The sequence below is a fragment of the Salvia hispanica genome, chromosome 6 (genome assembly GCF_023119035.1).
Source record: "Salvia hispanica cultivar TCC Black 2014 chromosome 6, UniMelb_Shisp_WGS_1.0, whole genome shotgun sequence".
Lineage (NCBI taxonomy): Eukaryota > Viridiplantae > Streptophyta > Magnoliopsida > Lamiales > Lamiaceae > Salvia > Salvia hispanica.
Genome location: NC_062970.1, coordinates 13,788,714 through 13,802,315, shown reverse-complemented (window position 1 = coordinate 13,802,315; position 13,602 = coordinate 13,788,714). Strand labels below are relative to the sequence as shown.

The window sequence follows — 13,602 nt, the reverse complement described above, 5'->3', positions numbered from 1 at the left end:
TACATGGTGCCAAAGAAGTCAGGAATACAAGTGATAGAGAACGACAAGAATGAGTTGGTACCTACTAGATTGGTGACTGGATGGAGGATGTGCATTGATTACCGGAAGCTTAATGAAGCCACCAAAAAGGACCACTTTCCTTTACCCTTCATTGACCAGATGTTGGAAAGATTGGCTGGGAAGCAATACTTTTGCTTCCTAGATGGATACAGTGGATACTTCCAGATATGTGTGGATCCTGAAGACCAGGAAAAGACAACCTTTACCTATCCGTTTGGCACTTATGCGTATAGAAGAATGCCGCTTGGTTTATGCAATGCACCAGGCACATTCCAGCGTTGTATGATGAACATATTCTCAGATTTGTTGGAAGTGTATATTGAAATCTTTATGGATGATTTCACGGTGTATGGAAATTCCATTGATTCGTGTTTGGCCAATTTAGATCTGGTATTGAGAAGGTGTCAGGAGAAGAATCTAGCCCTTAATTTCGAGAAATGCCATTTCATGGTGCCAGAAGGAATAGTCCTAGGTCATGTGGTTTCTGAGAGAAGGATTCAAGTGGATAAGGCCAAGGTGGATGTGATCTCGAAACTACCCTACCCCATGAATCAGAATGAGGTTAGAGGGTTCCTGGGTCATGCAGGGTTTTATAGAAGATTCATCAAGGATTTCGCAAAGATTGCCCAGCCACTTACGCATCTCTTGCACAATGATGTGGAGTTTGATTTTGATGAAGGCTGCAAGAATGCTTTCCAATTGTTAAAGGATAGACATGTCTCTGCCCCAATAATTAGAGCACCAGATTGGAACTACCCTTTTGAGGTGATGTGTGATGCAAGTGATTTTGCAGTAGGAGCGGTCCTAGGCCAGAAGATCGACGAGAAAAGCTATATCATTTTCTATGCCTCGAAGACCCTCAACCAGGCTTAGAAGAACTATGATACCACAGAAAAGGAGATGTTAGTAGTGGTATACTCAATCGAGAAGTTTCGACCATACTTGCTAGGGTCGAAGGTGATAGTTTACACTGATCACGCAGCCATTAAGTATTTCCTGGCCAAGAGAGAGTTTAAACCAAGGTTGATTAGGTAGGTGCTACTACTAAAAGAATTTGACTGGGAAGTAAAGGATAAAAAAGGGACAGAGAACAGAGTTGCAGATCATTTAAGTTGAATATTCCAAGGGGACACAGACGAAGCTATATCCGATGCCTTCCCCGAGGAACATCTTTATTATCTATGGAAATATGCTAGACCTATCAACTGGGAAGCAGTGTTGGCGGTAACAGGTCCAGGAACATCAGACAAAGGGAAGCATCCGTTGAATGTAGAGCCATGGTTCGCTGACCTGGCTAATTACTTAGTCACAGGAGAAATGCCAGGTTCCCAAGAAATTTCCCGGGCCCAGAAGATGAAGCTAAGAAGTGAGGCCAGATACTATTACTAGGATGATCCTTATCTTTGGAAGATGTGCTCAGACCAAGTGATTCGACGATGCATACCGGAGTGGGAACAAAGGGATGTGCTCAACCATTGTCACGCCCTGGCGTGTGGAGGTCATTTCGGACCCGGGAAAACTGCCAGAAAGGTTTTGGATAGCGGATTCTATTGGCCAACCCTGAATAAGGATGCTTTCGAATTCTGTCAAGTTTGCGAAAGATGTCAACAAACATGAGGGATTTCAAGGAGAGATGAGATGCCTCAAGTGCCAATAATAGTTTGTGAAATTTTCGACGTCTGGGGAATGGATTTTATGGGACCGTTCCCATCTTCTCATGGTAACACGTACATTTTGGTTGCAGTGGACTATGTATCCAAATGGATAGAGGCAAAGGCTACACCCACCTGTGAATCAAAGGAAGTGGCTAAATTTGTGAAGGCCAACATTTTCAACAGGTATGGGGTACCCAGAGCTATTATCTCAGACCAAGGAACGCATTTCTGCAACCGCACCATAGAGGCTTTGATGAGGAAATACGGTGTCCATCATCGGCTGTCTACACCATATCACCCCTAGTCAAATGGTCAAGCTGAAGTCTCGAATAGGGAAATCAAAAGCATTTTGGAAAAAACGGTGAACATCACGAGGAGAGATTGGAGTAAGCACCTCGACGATGCTCTCTGGGCCTACAGGACTGCTTACAAAGCACCGATCGGGATGTCACCTTATAGGTTGGTGTTCGGGAAAATGTGTCATCTGCCCGTGGAAGTGGAACATAAAGCATACTGGGCCATAAAAGAGATGAATATGAGGGCGTCAGCCTGTGAAGAAGAACAGAAGCTGCAACTACAAGAACTGGAGGAGCTAAGGCTAGAGGCATTTGACTCAGCCATGTGGTATAAAGAAAGAACTAGGTTCTGGCATGATAAAAACCTCTGGGTCAAGGAACTAAGAGTAGGGCAGAAAGTACTTCTTTTTCAATCTCAACTCAAGCTAATGACTGGGAAGTTAAAATCCAAGTGGATAGGAACATACACGATCGTTGGCCTTCGAGCAAATGGAGCAGTGGAGATCCAAGGAAGCGCCCCAAATTCTGTTACTTTCCTAGTCAATGGACACAGGGTGAAGGAATATAGAGATAATGCAGATCTGCATGTGGTGGAAGAGACGCCACTACATGCATCTGCTATTATTTCTTAATTGGTCAGGCAAATGGATATTCTCAATGAACTCCTAGGTCAAGTAAAATGGGAAATAAAACTTTATCTGTACACTGACCTAGGAAATCTTGAGGATACTCATTTGCAAGTGTAAATAATCTAGTTGCTTTCTAATACAAGAAAATTCAAACAAATTAAAAAAAATTTAATCTTCCAAAAATATTTTCGAAGCACCAAACTCTTTGGGGAAATTGTTTTGTCACTCATGATCTCCGACCCAATAATTTGCTGTTTCAATTTTTTAGAAATTGTGAGTTGCTAGGGGGAGGAAGAATTTTCATAGTAAAGATTTGGAGGGAAGGCGGTTACTTTTCGAATTTCAAATTCTGTTTTTCGAGGGGGGGACATATGGTTGCTTACATCATCACGCAACCGTTCGCCTGCCACCATGAAAAGCCAAGAGATCTCTTCAAATCAAAATTAATCAATCTTTTCTCTCTCTACTCTCACAATTCTCTCTCTCAAATTTTCCCCAATTTCTTCAAACCATAACCCGAAATTTACCCTAGCTACTGTAAGTTTTTGCAGAAAAATCATGAAGAAGGCACAAGATACCATCGCAAAGAAGGGAAACCCCGCCACCAAACCACCGTCCGGCGAGTCGTCCAGACAATCGCCGGCTCAGGCGACTTTTCCAGTCCTGGATATACGCTCTGAGTGGCATGCGCCCGCATTACCGGAGCCAACCGTCGTCAGTAACCCTGAAGAAGAGACGTTCTTGAGGGAGTTGGAGGAGAAATTTGGCAGTAAAGAGGAGGCCATGAAACTCTTCTCTCGCTTCTTGGCATTCCGCCAACAACCACAGATGGTTCCTGACGAATCGACGGCGCAGCCACCTAGTTCACACCCAGAAGGATCCCAAACCCTAGATCTGGCACGTACGTAGACTGGGCCGAGCCCAGACATCGAAGAACAGGGAAATGGTGGTGGCGGAACTGAAGAGGAGAGCGTCAGCGGTTTTGCGGACGAGATCTAGGATGGCAGTGGATTACTCTATTGATGAAGCCGCAAGGGAAGGTAACGCATCTGTATTACAATCTGTGGAGGGGAAAATCCTTGTTGTTAAGTCTGTGGAGGGGGAAACCCCTGTTTCGAGGAATATGGATGGGGAAACCACGAGTCTGTATGTCGAGGGGGGAACCCCGTTTGAATCTAAGGGGGCGACCCTGACTTTGTTCGCTGAAGGAGAAATCCCTGGGAATTTTGAGGGGGCAACCCCGACTTTGTTTGTTGAGGGGGAAACCCCAATTGTGTCTGAGGGGAAATCCCTGAAAAACCTGAGGAGGAGACTCCGAAAAAATCTAAGGGGGAAAACCCAGTTATGTTTGCCGAGGGAGAAATCCCTGGGAAATCTGGAGGGGATGAGATCCCCGTTACTGCTGCAGGACAAGGGCCCAAGGAGGACAGGCCATTGGAAGTTATAGATATGGACGCTGTGCCAGAGGACTCGCCGGTTAATCTGCGGGAGTCGAGGAGAATGGCACGGAGAAGCGTGCTGGATGAGGTTGATGAAGGAGACCAGTCTAGGGGATCAGGGTTCCTGGCCCCATGAGCGAGGAGCGTGCAGGAGGGAGAAACTCCTGAGTCGGAGGAAAAGGTGGACGCCGCAGAAGAGCGTCGGGTGGCCAGGGAGCGCAAAAGGAAAGGAAAGACAGTGATCACTCCTCGGCCTAGGAAGTCACAGACACTCCACTCAGTCAGGGAATCTCCTCACACGCTACCCAAAGCTTCTGGACCTGGTGATGTTGACAGCGAGTCAGAGGAAGAGTCAGAGGGAGAAGAGGAAGTCCCCAACTTTGAGCGGGAAGAGATCTGGATCACAAAGAAACTCTTAGGTTCTATGGCTAAATTTAATGACTCCAGGAGGGCACAGACGCACAAGGACCGGAGTGCAGTGGGGAAGCTGGCCAAGTCGGGAAACCGATATGACAGAGACTCTCTGAAGCAGATAGAGTCAGAGGAGGAGTTCCTTGACCACATCAAGGGAATCGGTTTCGAGTGGCTACTAAACCACAACGAGCAGGAGGTGCCAGTGGAAGCAGCACGAGAGTTTTTCTCCACTTTTCGCTTCAAGGAAACTACCGATCCGGACGCAAACTCCATCTCTTTCCGTCTCTTTACCATCGAGCACACAATGAGTGTCAGGGAGTGGTCCCTCAGAATGGGACTATTTACAAACGCTGAAGATGACGAGGGCATTTGGGATAACAGAGTGTACGGCCCACCAAGAGATACGCCTGGATTCACGCCGCAAACAGCTTGGGAGTATTTAACACACGCAAGGAGTGAGACCTTCAAGACCAGTGTGTCGAAAGGGATCCATATCACTGACCACCTCCTCCGGTTTGCCCAGGAATTCATTGGCTACAATTTGATGGGCACTGCTAGATCCAACATCACCACCACTGAGCTCTATTTCACATGGTGTATGTCCAAACGCATCAAAGTCCATCTCGGGTATTGGCTGGCCCAAGCCTGCCATCAGATGACAGCCAACACCTCCCGCCACATGTACACTTACACAAAATTAAATGAAATCAAATTTCATTATGAAACTCCAAAAGTTTTTAGACCGTAGATTTCCAGAAACGAAATAAGAAATCTAATTTCTCATTCCAACGCAATTATGTAAATCTAATTTTATCCCCAACCATATAAATACGATTAATCCACAAGTAATTAGCAAATTCAAATTAATAATGAATCAAGCCATGGGATCTGATATCACTGTTGGTAATCCTTGTATTCATCTAATGAGCGCAACGGAAATTGCATAGAAGAATAACAGATCTAGATTCATAATCATATTGCAAGTTGAGCATGTAATGGAATTAAATCTTACTTGTTGTGTCGTTATCTTCCATTGATTGTACGAATCCTGCAAGATGAATATATCCACCACTATCGAGGTCTACGTGTATTCTGATCCGATACAGAAAAAATTCCTCGGTACAATCTTTCTATAGAGAAAGCTAGGGAATCTCTTGTTGAACGTATGTATTCTTGCGCCTGCCTTATTCTCTCATAGAATTAGGTTTTCTATATCTTTTGTTCTCTACAATAAAGCATATATATAATAGAATAATTGTAACATTGGGTCAAGCCCAATAAAATTGTTTCCTATTAATCTAATCTAGTACATTTTCTTTCATTTATAATATATTCCTAAAAAAATAATATGCATTTAATTCTCGAGCATGATAATTTTTCGAAGTTCATCCTTTATAAAAAAAACCTAGATAACCTTAGACTACTTTGGTTTCCCGAAATCGTAAACACAAGATTTGGACAATTCACTCAAAACACTTAACTTTGTCAAAATTTAGAAAATTTAGACAATTTACTTAAAATTTTGGAAATAAACACCGCATGGTCCGCAAACAAGTGAGATTAAATTCAAAACATCTCACTGGAGATAGTCTCATAACACCTCAACTTTGTCATTTGACTCATTTCAATTGGGGAAAATTGTAAAATAAATCCAAATCATAAAATTTGGTCAAATTCTAGTATATCCTACAATCTTGAAAATTAGCCAAACAAAATGCATAAAGTTTGAATTTATTTTCAACAATCCTTTGGTGAAACATTTTGTGATATGAAACTCGAAAAAAATACATGGACGTCACCGTTGATGAATTAATTAAACAATGTTGTACTCCATATTCATAAAGTAAATTATGTCGTTTGGTTTAAAAATATAAACCATATATTACACGCGGAAACTCAAATTTTCACCATGAAATATTTGAAAATAAATCCATACTTTGACTATCAAACCCAAATTTGATTAAATTTCAAAAATAAAATTTGCAATTTACCTTTTGAATTATACCTCATTATTAATTCGTACAAATACCAAACTCGTAAAATTGTGTCCACTAGATATGGCAAAACGCTTAATATAATATATTTCACGCATGCCATGAAGCTTATCATATCTCAAATTCAATTAATCCTTCCATAACCCATTCCATTCCCAATCCAATACCAAAAAATATTTCTTATTCATATCATTTATAATATTTTATCTTATATAGACATACACTTACCTAAAAAATAATACACGTGCGACACGTTGACTATTATGCAGCATTCCTTCCTTAACTCTATGATTTTTTATTCGGACCAATTCTAAGCTAATCTAAGAATATTAGTGGCATCTTAATCGTCCAACTAAGCAACATCAACCAATCACCATCCTTATCACATCCTAATCATCCTCAATGTTATAATATATCAACTTCCTAATAAGACTATTATTTTTAGAATTATTTCTTTTACTACGATTAATTAATGTTACAAATATATATAGTTATAGATTTAATAGTGTACAACATATGTTTCCATCATATATTCATATCCCTACAAATAAAAATTTACAATGCAATGCTATTGATTACAATGATTTTTATTATAGAAAAAAGTAATACTGTTTTGGAAAATAAAACCATATTTTGTTTTAGAATATTGATTAACAGTTTCAATTGAATAATAAATTATTTTTGTTATGTTAGGCATGAGGTTCATGCACCACGTGTATTTTGTGATATCGTGACAAAAAAATGAGGTTATTTCTTACAGTATCTGGGATTGACACAAGTTTGACATAATTGTAGTCTTGTGCATGTGAACCCAAAACTAATTATAAAACAAATTATTAAATACTCTAATTTAACAAAAAAAAAAAACAGATGTAAATTTTGTAAAAATGAAATTTGGTTAGATTTTGTTCCATTTCGTAACTTTAACTGAAATACTACGAAGTTTTAACATATTCGCAATTATCCGATTACACAAACATATTTTACATTGATGATACATTGAATAGATAGTTATATTGTAAAATTGATGAAGAGTCCTAATATAAAGATTTGTTTCATCACAACAAATACAATTTTATCTATTTGGACTTTGTAACTGAATTCAAAAGAAATCCAAAATATAATGACGTGTTTCGTAGTAATAAATAGAGATGTGGTAATGGTTGGTTGTGTATAAATAAGGTTAGAGAATGTGGACCTCTCATCGCCTCTTTATATACAAGTAGTACCAAAACGGAATATACAGAAACCGCAAATATATAAAAAAGCACGGTGGAGACGCCGGCATTCACGAGAGAGAAGATGGGCGGTTGGGCTATAGCGGTGCACGGCGGCGCTGGTGTGGACCCAAACCTCCCTATTCAACGTCAGGAAGAGGCCAGGCAACTCCTCACTCGTTGCCTTAACATCGGCATCTCCGCCCTCCGCTCCTCTCTCTCTCCAATTGATGTCGTCGAGCTCGTCGTACGTTTTTTTTTTTTTCTTTTTTTACCATTCAACAATTAATTAATTAATTAACATGCATGTTTTGATTTTGATTTGGGCGTGTAGATTCGAGAATTAGAGAGTGATCCCCTGTTTAATTCTGGCCGTGGATCCGCACTCACGGCGAAAGGGACGGCGGAGATGGAGGCCAGCATCATGGACGGGGTCGGGCGACGCTGCGGTGCCGTCTCCGGCGTCACCACCGTCAAGAATCCCATCTCTCTCGCCCGTCTCGTCATGGACAAATCGCCGCATTCCTATCTTGCTTTCTCCGGCGCCGAGGAATTTGCCAAACAACAGGTAATTATAATCAGGCCAAAGGTCTCAGGTTCGAATTATATAAAAAAAAACGTCTACTGGGAATTTGTGGTATGTATTTTCTCTTCTTAGCCACCTTTTGTTATCTGAAATATAAGTAAAATATATCTATGTCCCAATAAATTGCTATTCCACCTGTCTTAATTATTCCCAAAATCCAAAAGTGCATGCACCGCTTGTTTCATTCTTTTTATCGATTTAATTTGGTGTTTTTGGATTTATTTTAGGGCGTGGAGATGGTTGACAATGACTACTTCATCACCGAGGACAACCTCGGAATGCTCAAATTGGCCAAAGAAGCCAACTCCATCATAGTATGTCACAAATTCTTGATTTAGATTGAATAAATAGAAAATATTTAAATGTGCACTGATTTTTCATGACTAATACTAATCACATTGACAGTTCGATTACCGGATCCCTCTAACCGGGTCGGACATCTGCGAAAAGGCGGCGGACGCTCCGCCGCTGATGATGAACGGCCTTCCGATCAGCGTGTACGCCCCGGAGACGGTGGGGTGCGTGGTGGTGGACGGGCAGGGGCGGTGCGCGGCGGGGACGTCCACGGGCGGGCTGATGAACAAGATGTCGGGCCGGATCGGGGACTCCCCGATAATCGGGTCGGGCACGTACGCGTGCGACGTGTGCGCGGTGTCGTGCACGGGCGAGGGCGAGGCCATCATACGCGGCACCGTGGCGCGTGACGTGGCGGCCGTGATGGAGTACAAGGGCTTGGGGCTGCAGGAGGCGGTGGACTTCGTGATCGAGACGCGGCTCGACGGCGGCGGCCAGGCCGGGCTCATCGCGGTGTCGAGCAAAGGGGAGGTGGTGTGTGGGTTCAATTCCAATGGGATGTTCAGGGGCTGTGCTACTGAAGATGGATTCATGGAAGTTGGGATTTGGAATTAGTACATAAGTATTTTATAGTCTCATTTAGTAGTAGTAGTATTGCTATTGCTAATTTGCTATGTGGTGTTTCCCTCTAAAATAAATTGCCTAGATTCCTAAATTTTGGAAGGGTTAGGTGCGAAACATTTTGTATGTGTTGCAACAGGCCAGGGTTATCACTTGTTTGCCTAAATGTTTTGAATACATCTTTCTTTCCATTTGGTTTTACAATCATATACTCATATGACTCTCTTTTTTGCTTAGCTTTTGTTTTGAATTTTGGTTACTTGGTGCAAGTTGGATGTTGGTACTGTAATTAAAAAATTTCTTATAAAAAATTGAAATATATAAATTATTTAATAATAAGTCCAAATGTATTATTTTAACTAAAGAAATAGTATAGATTATAAAAGTACTTTTAATTTTAATTGGATTATGGGGGAGGATCCGTTAAGGTCATATGGGCTAAGTATTTAGTGGGCCTATAGAAATTAAATGCTTTCAGATTTAGAGTTTTGACTTTTAAATATGGTTAGAAATGGAATTGTAAAAAGTATTCAATATTATGAGCTCAATGTTTACATCGGCAGTAAGAGTAACCAGCGTGAGGTTTCGTGGAGAGCACAAACGGCTCGGAGTTATGGTCGGGTAAAGAAGTCATTGTGACCAACAAGTACATTTGTGGCCGACTCAGAGTGGTGGTCAGACAAAGAACTCGTCGTGACCTACAAGAACTCGGAGTGGTGGTCTTGCAAAGAACCAACCTTGATCAATGAGGACATTGATGGGTTGATTGTTACAGACTTAATGGCCCACATCGGACGTAAGAGTAACTGGTGTGGAGTTTATAGACTAAATGAATTTTCTCTCCTAATAAGCTAATCTTTTAGAATGAGTTATCCGATTTAGCATGTAACATATGCGATGCTATAATAAAAGATAATTTATTTAGTAAATGGTAATAAATTTCTTCTCCAATTAATAAATTTGGAATTTGAGTCACGGCCGCAACGAACAAATGTAAATGAAGAATCATTATTTATCCAAATGAAAAACAACAACTACAACATCTACGATTTGTTTTTAGTTGAGCATATAAAAATATTACTCCATTAAAATACGTTTTATTAATGGGGATATAGATTGGATCATCTCGTCGAATTAAAATTGTCCTTTATTTGAGCAATCGAGTTATTTTTTCTCTATGAAATGGGATAGAATTAATTGTTGATACGAGAAACAATGTGGGTTCAAGTACATATTATAAGAACGTATCATAAAAAATTTGTTTTCTTGAAACCATTACATCATCTAAAATAGTGGAAAAAAATGTATTGTTTCTAAACAATAATTAACACAAATGATCATGATAAGAATGGATCGCTTTTGTTTGGTTCACCACAATTAGTTAAAGCCTTAATCGGCCACAACTTTTTTTCCGGTTGTAACCCACTTTATTTCTGATTTGATATTGACTACTCCATTAGAAAAATATCATATACTAATTTAAAAGGAATATATTTTTAATTTCTTAGCAAAACTCATATTCATAATCATGCTTTTAGCCGTTTTCCCAATTAGATTAAATAGTAAAATAATAATAGGTCCCATGTGTCACTCTTATGCAATACACTTTTCCTTCACATGGTGTGACTTAAACCACGTTATTCACGATTTAAGTTTGTAATATCATAATTAAAAACAGACTCCTATATGCTTCACTTTAACGAAATAAATTGCATTCAATTCTTATTTACCAAATTTATATGTAGGTGTAAGAACCAAATAACTCGAAAAGGAAATGATAATCAATATATGCATTAGACATGGATTATTATTCAACTTTTGTATTAATTAAACCCCATATTTAATTGCTAATTGTAACGCAATCTATGGCTTTTTTTTTAAGAAAGAGATGACACCATACGATTCAGAGAATGTAACTCCTTAATATTTAAGATCTCAAAGATGACGTGGAAAATGAGAGGTGAATAATAGAAATTTATATCATCTCAAGGTAAATGAACGTAATAAATTTGACTACTCATGAAGCAAGAAAAGTCACGAATGACATATATAAATAGGATCCCACAAAAATATTACTACTACTATTACTACTATTATTTAGTGGATAACAACTAAACAATGTGAGATGGTTGAATCTATCGAATGAACCAGCGAGATTAAAATAAATGAATTTCAATTTTGTTCATAAAAATGTCAATCATGATTAAAGTATATGAATATCAACTTGTTACATATCAATTCAGATGAAATAAGACATTGTGTTAACATTATCTGTCATCAATTAACATCAGATCTAGAACGATATAAAAATTATACTACCACTACTAGTTTTATTAGAAAAGATATTATCATTTGATTATATCTTTATGATCATATCTATTAAAACCTAGGAAATAAATATTGTAATACAATATAATTATTTTTATATAAATAAATTACTATTAGAGATTATTCATGTTAATAGGAAAAAAATTATTGTTCATTTAAAAAAAAACAATTATTATTCATGTTAATATATGATTGTAAATGATTTTTTTCTTCAATTTCTTTATATACTCCAATTTATTTAGATATAAGAGTAATTAATAACAAAAATTGCATATTTTGTTGTTTTAGACGGATACTAGTGAATTTTTAGCTGAGTTATCCTCATCCCATTAGTGATAGTGATAATTGAGAGAAATTGATGGAGCTATTAAATCACATTGGAGTGTATAGTGTACATTGGGATCATGAAACAGAGTGATTGGCAAAAGTAGTTGACAAAACTAAAGCTACGAAGCGGTTAGGCCAAAGCAACTAAACGACAAATCACTACCCTTGGGTCCCACTCAACAAACTTCTGACAGGAGATCCGATCCGCTTACTACTTGCTCCGGATCCGAATCCTTAGTGGGTCATCAGCCTTACCCGTATTTTACCGGTAAGGATCACCTACCACAATTCCTCCTCCATCTCCTAATACACACAAAAACATGTATGATGGACCCAACCATCACTTATCATGTTTGTGGTGTGTATTAGGTGATGGAATAGGAAGTGTGGTAGGTGATCCATTCTTGTATTTTACGGGCTATCATTAACCCCATTATCACATACACGTATTACTTTTTGTTTCATCCACTACAAATTTCATTTTCTATTTAAGCTTCGCAATTTTTAATATAGTATCAAATTAGTTTTTTGTATAATGCATGTAGAGACATAATCGGACAAAAAAAAAAAGGGGGAATTACGACACTTTTCAATTTGTCTATTGCTTAATTTACTTGTAAATTTAAAACAACGTTCGTTAGCGCTCTAAATAAGAGGGAAGATGATTTTGAGAATATTACTGTTTAATTACATTACATTGATGACAATAGCAATCAATTTATATACTCTCTTCGTCTACTAATACAAGACCTACTTTGATCAGGTATGGGTTTTAAGAAACATAGTGAAAAAAGTTGATGAAAGATTAGTCTAACTTTGGTATGAGTACTTTATAACGAAAATATGAGTGTGATAAAGTTAGTGGAATGTGATTATGTGAGTCTATTACTAAAAATAGTACAAAAATAAATATGATATTTATTGATTGGTGGACGAAAATGAAAAAATATGACATGAGAGTAAATGCAAATCTAAATGTTTTAAAATCACCTAATCATTACTCAATACATGAAAATATCTAAAATTAAGGTCTCGGTTCTCTCTTTCGACTAAAATTTCCTCTATTAACAGTCAATCCATTCTAACATTATGATCAAAGTCCACTAATTTTGTTATACTATTTATTTGTTTCAATTTGCCAATAGAAAATTCTTTCAAAAGCATGGTTAAATACTTATGTACAATACCTAATTTTGGAATTACCTTTTAGAAGTACATAACTTATTCTAGAGCAACCTTTTAAAAAAAATGAATCATTAATTTAACAACGAATTCATGACCTCTTTGGGGGTGGGGGAGTGTGTGGCAAATGGCAATTCATCCAGCATGCCACCTTGCGGAAACACCTTTATGAAAAATCGACTATGGTTGATGAAGATTTATATTTCAACAAAATATTATTTATGTATAGAATAATATTATTGTTTCATTTTGTAATTTACTATGTGTGCACACATTGGCATGATTATATCTTTGTCTTTACTCAATGCATTACTATGTAGTAATTTAATGTGATTATCACATTATGTGCATCAGTAATGTTTGTAATATTGAATGTTAAAAAAATATACTATATCCGATGAGGGGTGTGATTTTGCAATGACGAATGCATAGTTTGGTTTGGTGGCGTAATATTAATTTGTCAAGATATTGATTTGTACGAGATGAACTGATCAAATTAGTTTTGTTAAGGGAATAGCCTCATAAATCAAGACTAATCATGTGTTATTATTCCGAGATTA

General features: G+C 38.2%; 2 protein-coding genes across 2 annotated transcripts; both read left to right on the top strand.

Annotated features, from left to right (window-relative positions):
• Positions 1-1,746: 1,746 nt before the first annotated feature.
• Positions 1,747-2,643, top strand: LOC125194746. Its single transcript, XM_048092976.1, has 2 exons — positions 1,747-1,905; positions 2,020-2,643. Exons 1-2 carry the CDS (start codon positions 1,747-1,749, stop codon positions 2,641-2,643), a joined length of 783 nt encoding a protein of 260 aa, XP_047948933.1.
• Positions 2,644-7,700: 5,057 nt separating this feature from the next.
• LOC125193272 (probable isoaspartyl peptidase/L-asparaginase 2) lies at positions 7,701-9,412 on the top strand. Its single transcript, XM_048091042.1, has 4 exons — positions 7,701-7,951; positions 8,039-8,272; positions 8,518-8,604; positions 8,696-9,412. The coding sequence occupies exons 1-4, from the start codon at positions 7,790-7,792 to the stop codon at positions 9,197-9,199; spliced, it is 987 nt and encodes a 328-aa protein (XP_047946999.1). The 5' UTR covers positions 7,701-7,789; the 3' UTR covers positions 9,200-9,412.
• The last annotated feature ends 4,190 nt before the right edge of the window (positions 9,413-13,602 follow it).

Excerpts from the sequence above, each read along its gene's own strand:
- LOC125193272 (XM_048091042.1), top strand. The coding sequence starts at position 7,790 with ATGGGCGGTTGGGCTATAGCGGTGCACGGCGGCGCTGGTGTGGACCCA. Across the intron at positions 7,952-8,038 it reads TTGATGTCGTCGAGCTCGTC|ATTCGAGAATTAGAGAGTGA; the intron begins GTACGTTTTTTT and ends TTGGGCGTGTAG. Across the intron at positions 8,605-8,695 it reads AAGAAGCCAACTCCATCATA|TTCGATTACCGGATCCCTCT; the intron begins GTATGTCACAAA and ends TCACATTGACAG.
- LOC125194746 (XM_048092976.1), top strand. The coding sequence starts at position 1,747 with ATGGATTTTATGGGACCGTTCCCATCTTCTCATGGTAACACGTACATT. Across the intron at positions 1,906-2,019 it reads ACATTTTCAACAGGTATGGG|TCAAATGGTCAAGCTGAAGT; the intron begins GTACCCAGAGCT and ends TATCACCCCTAG.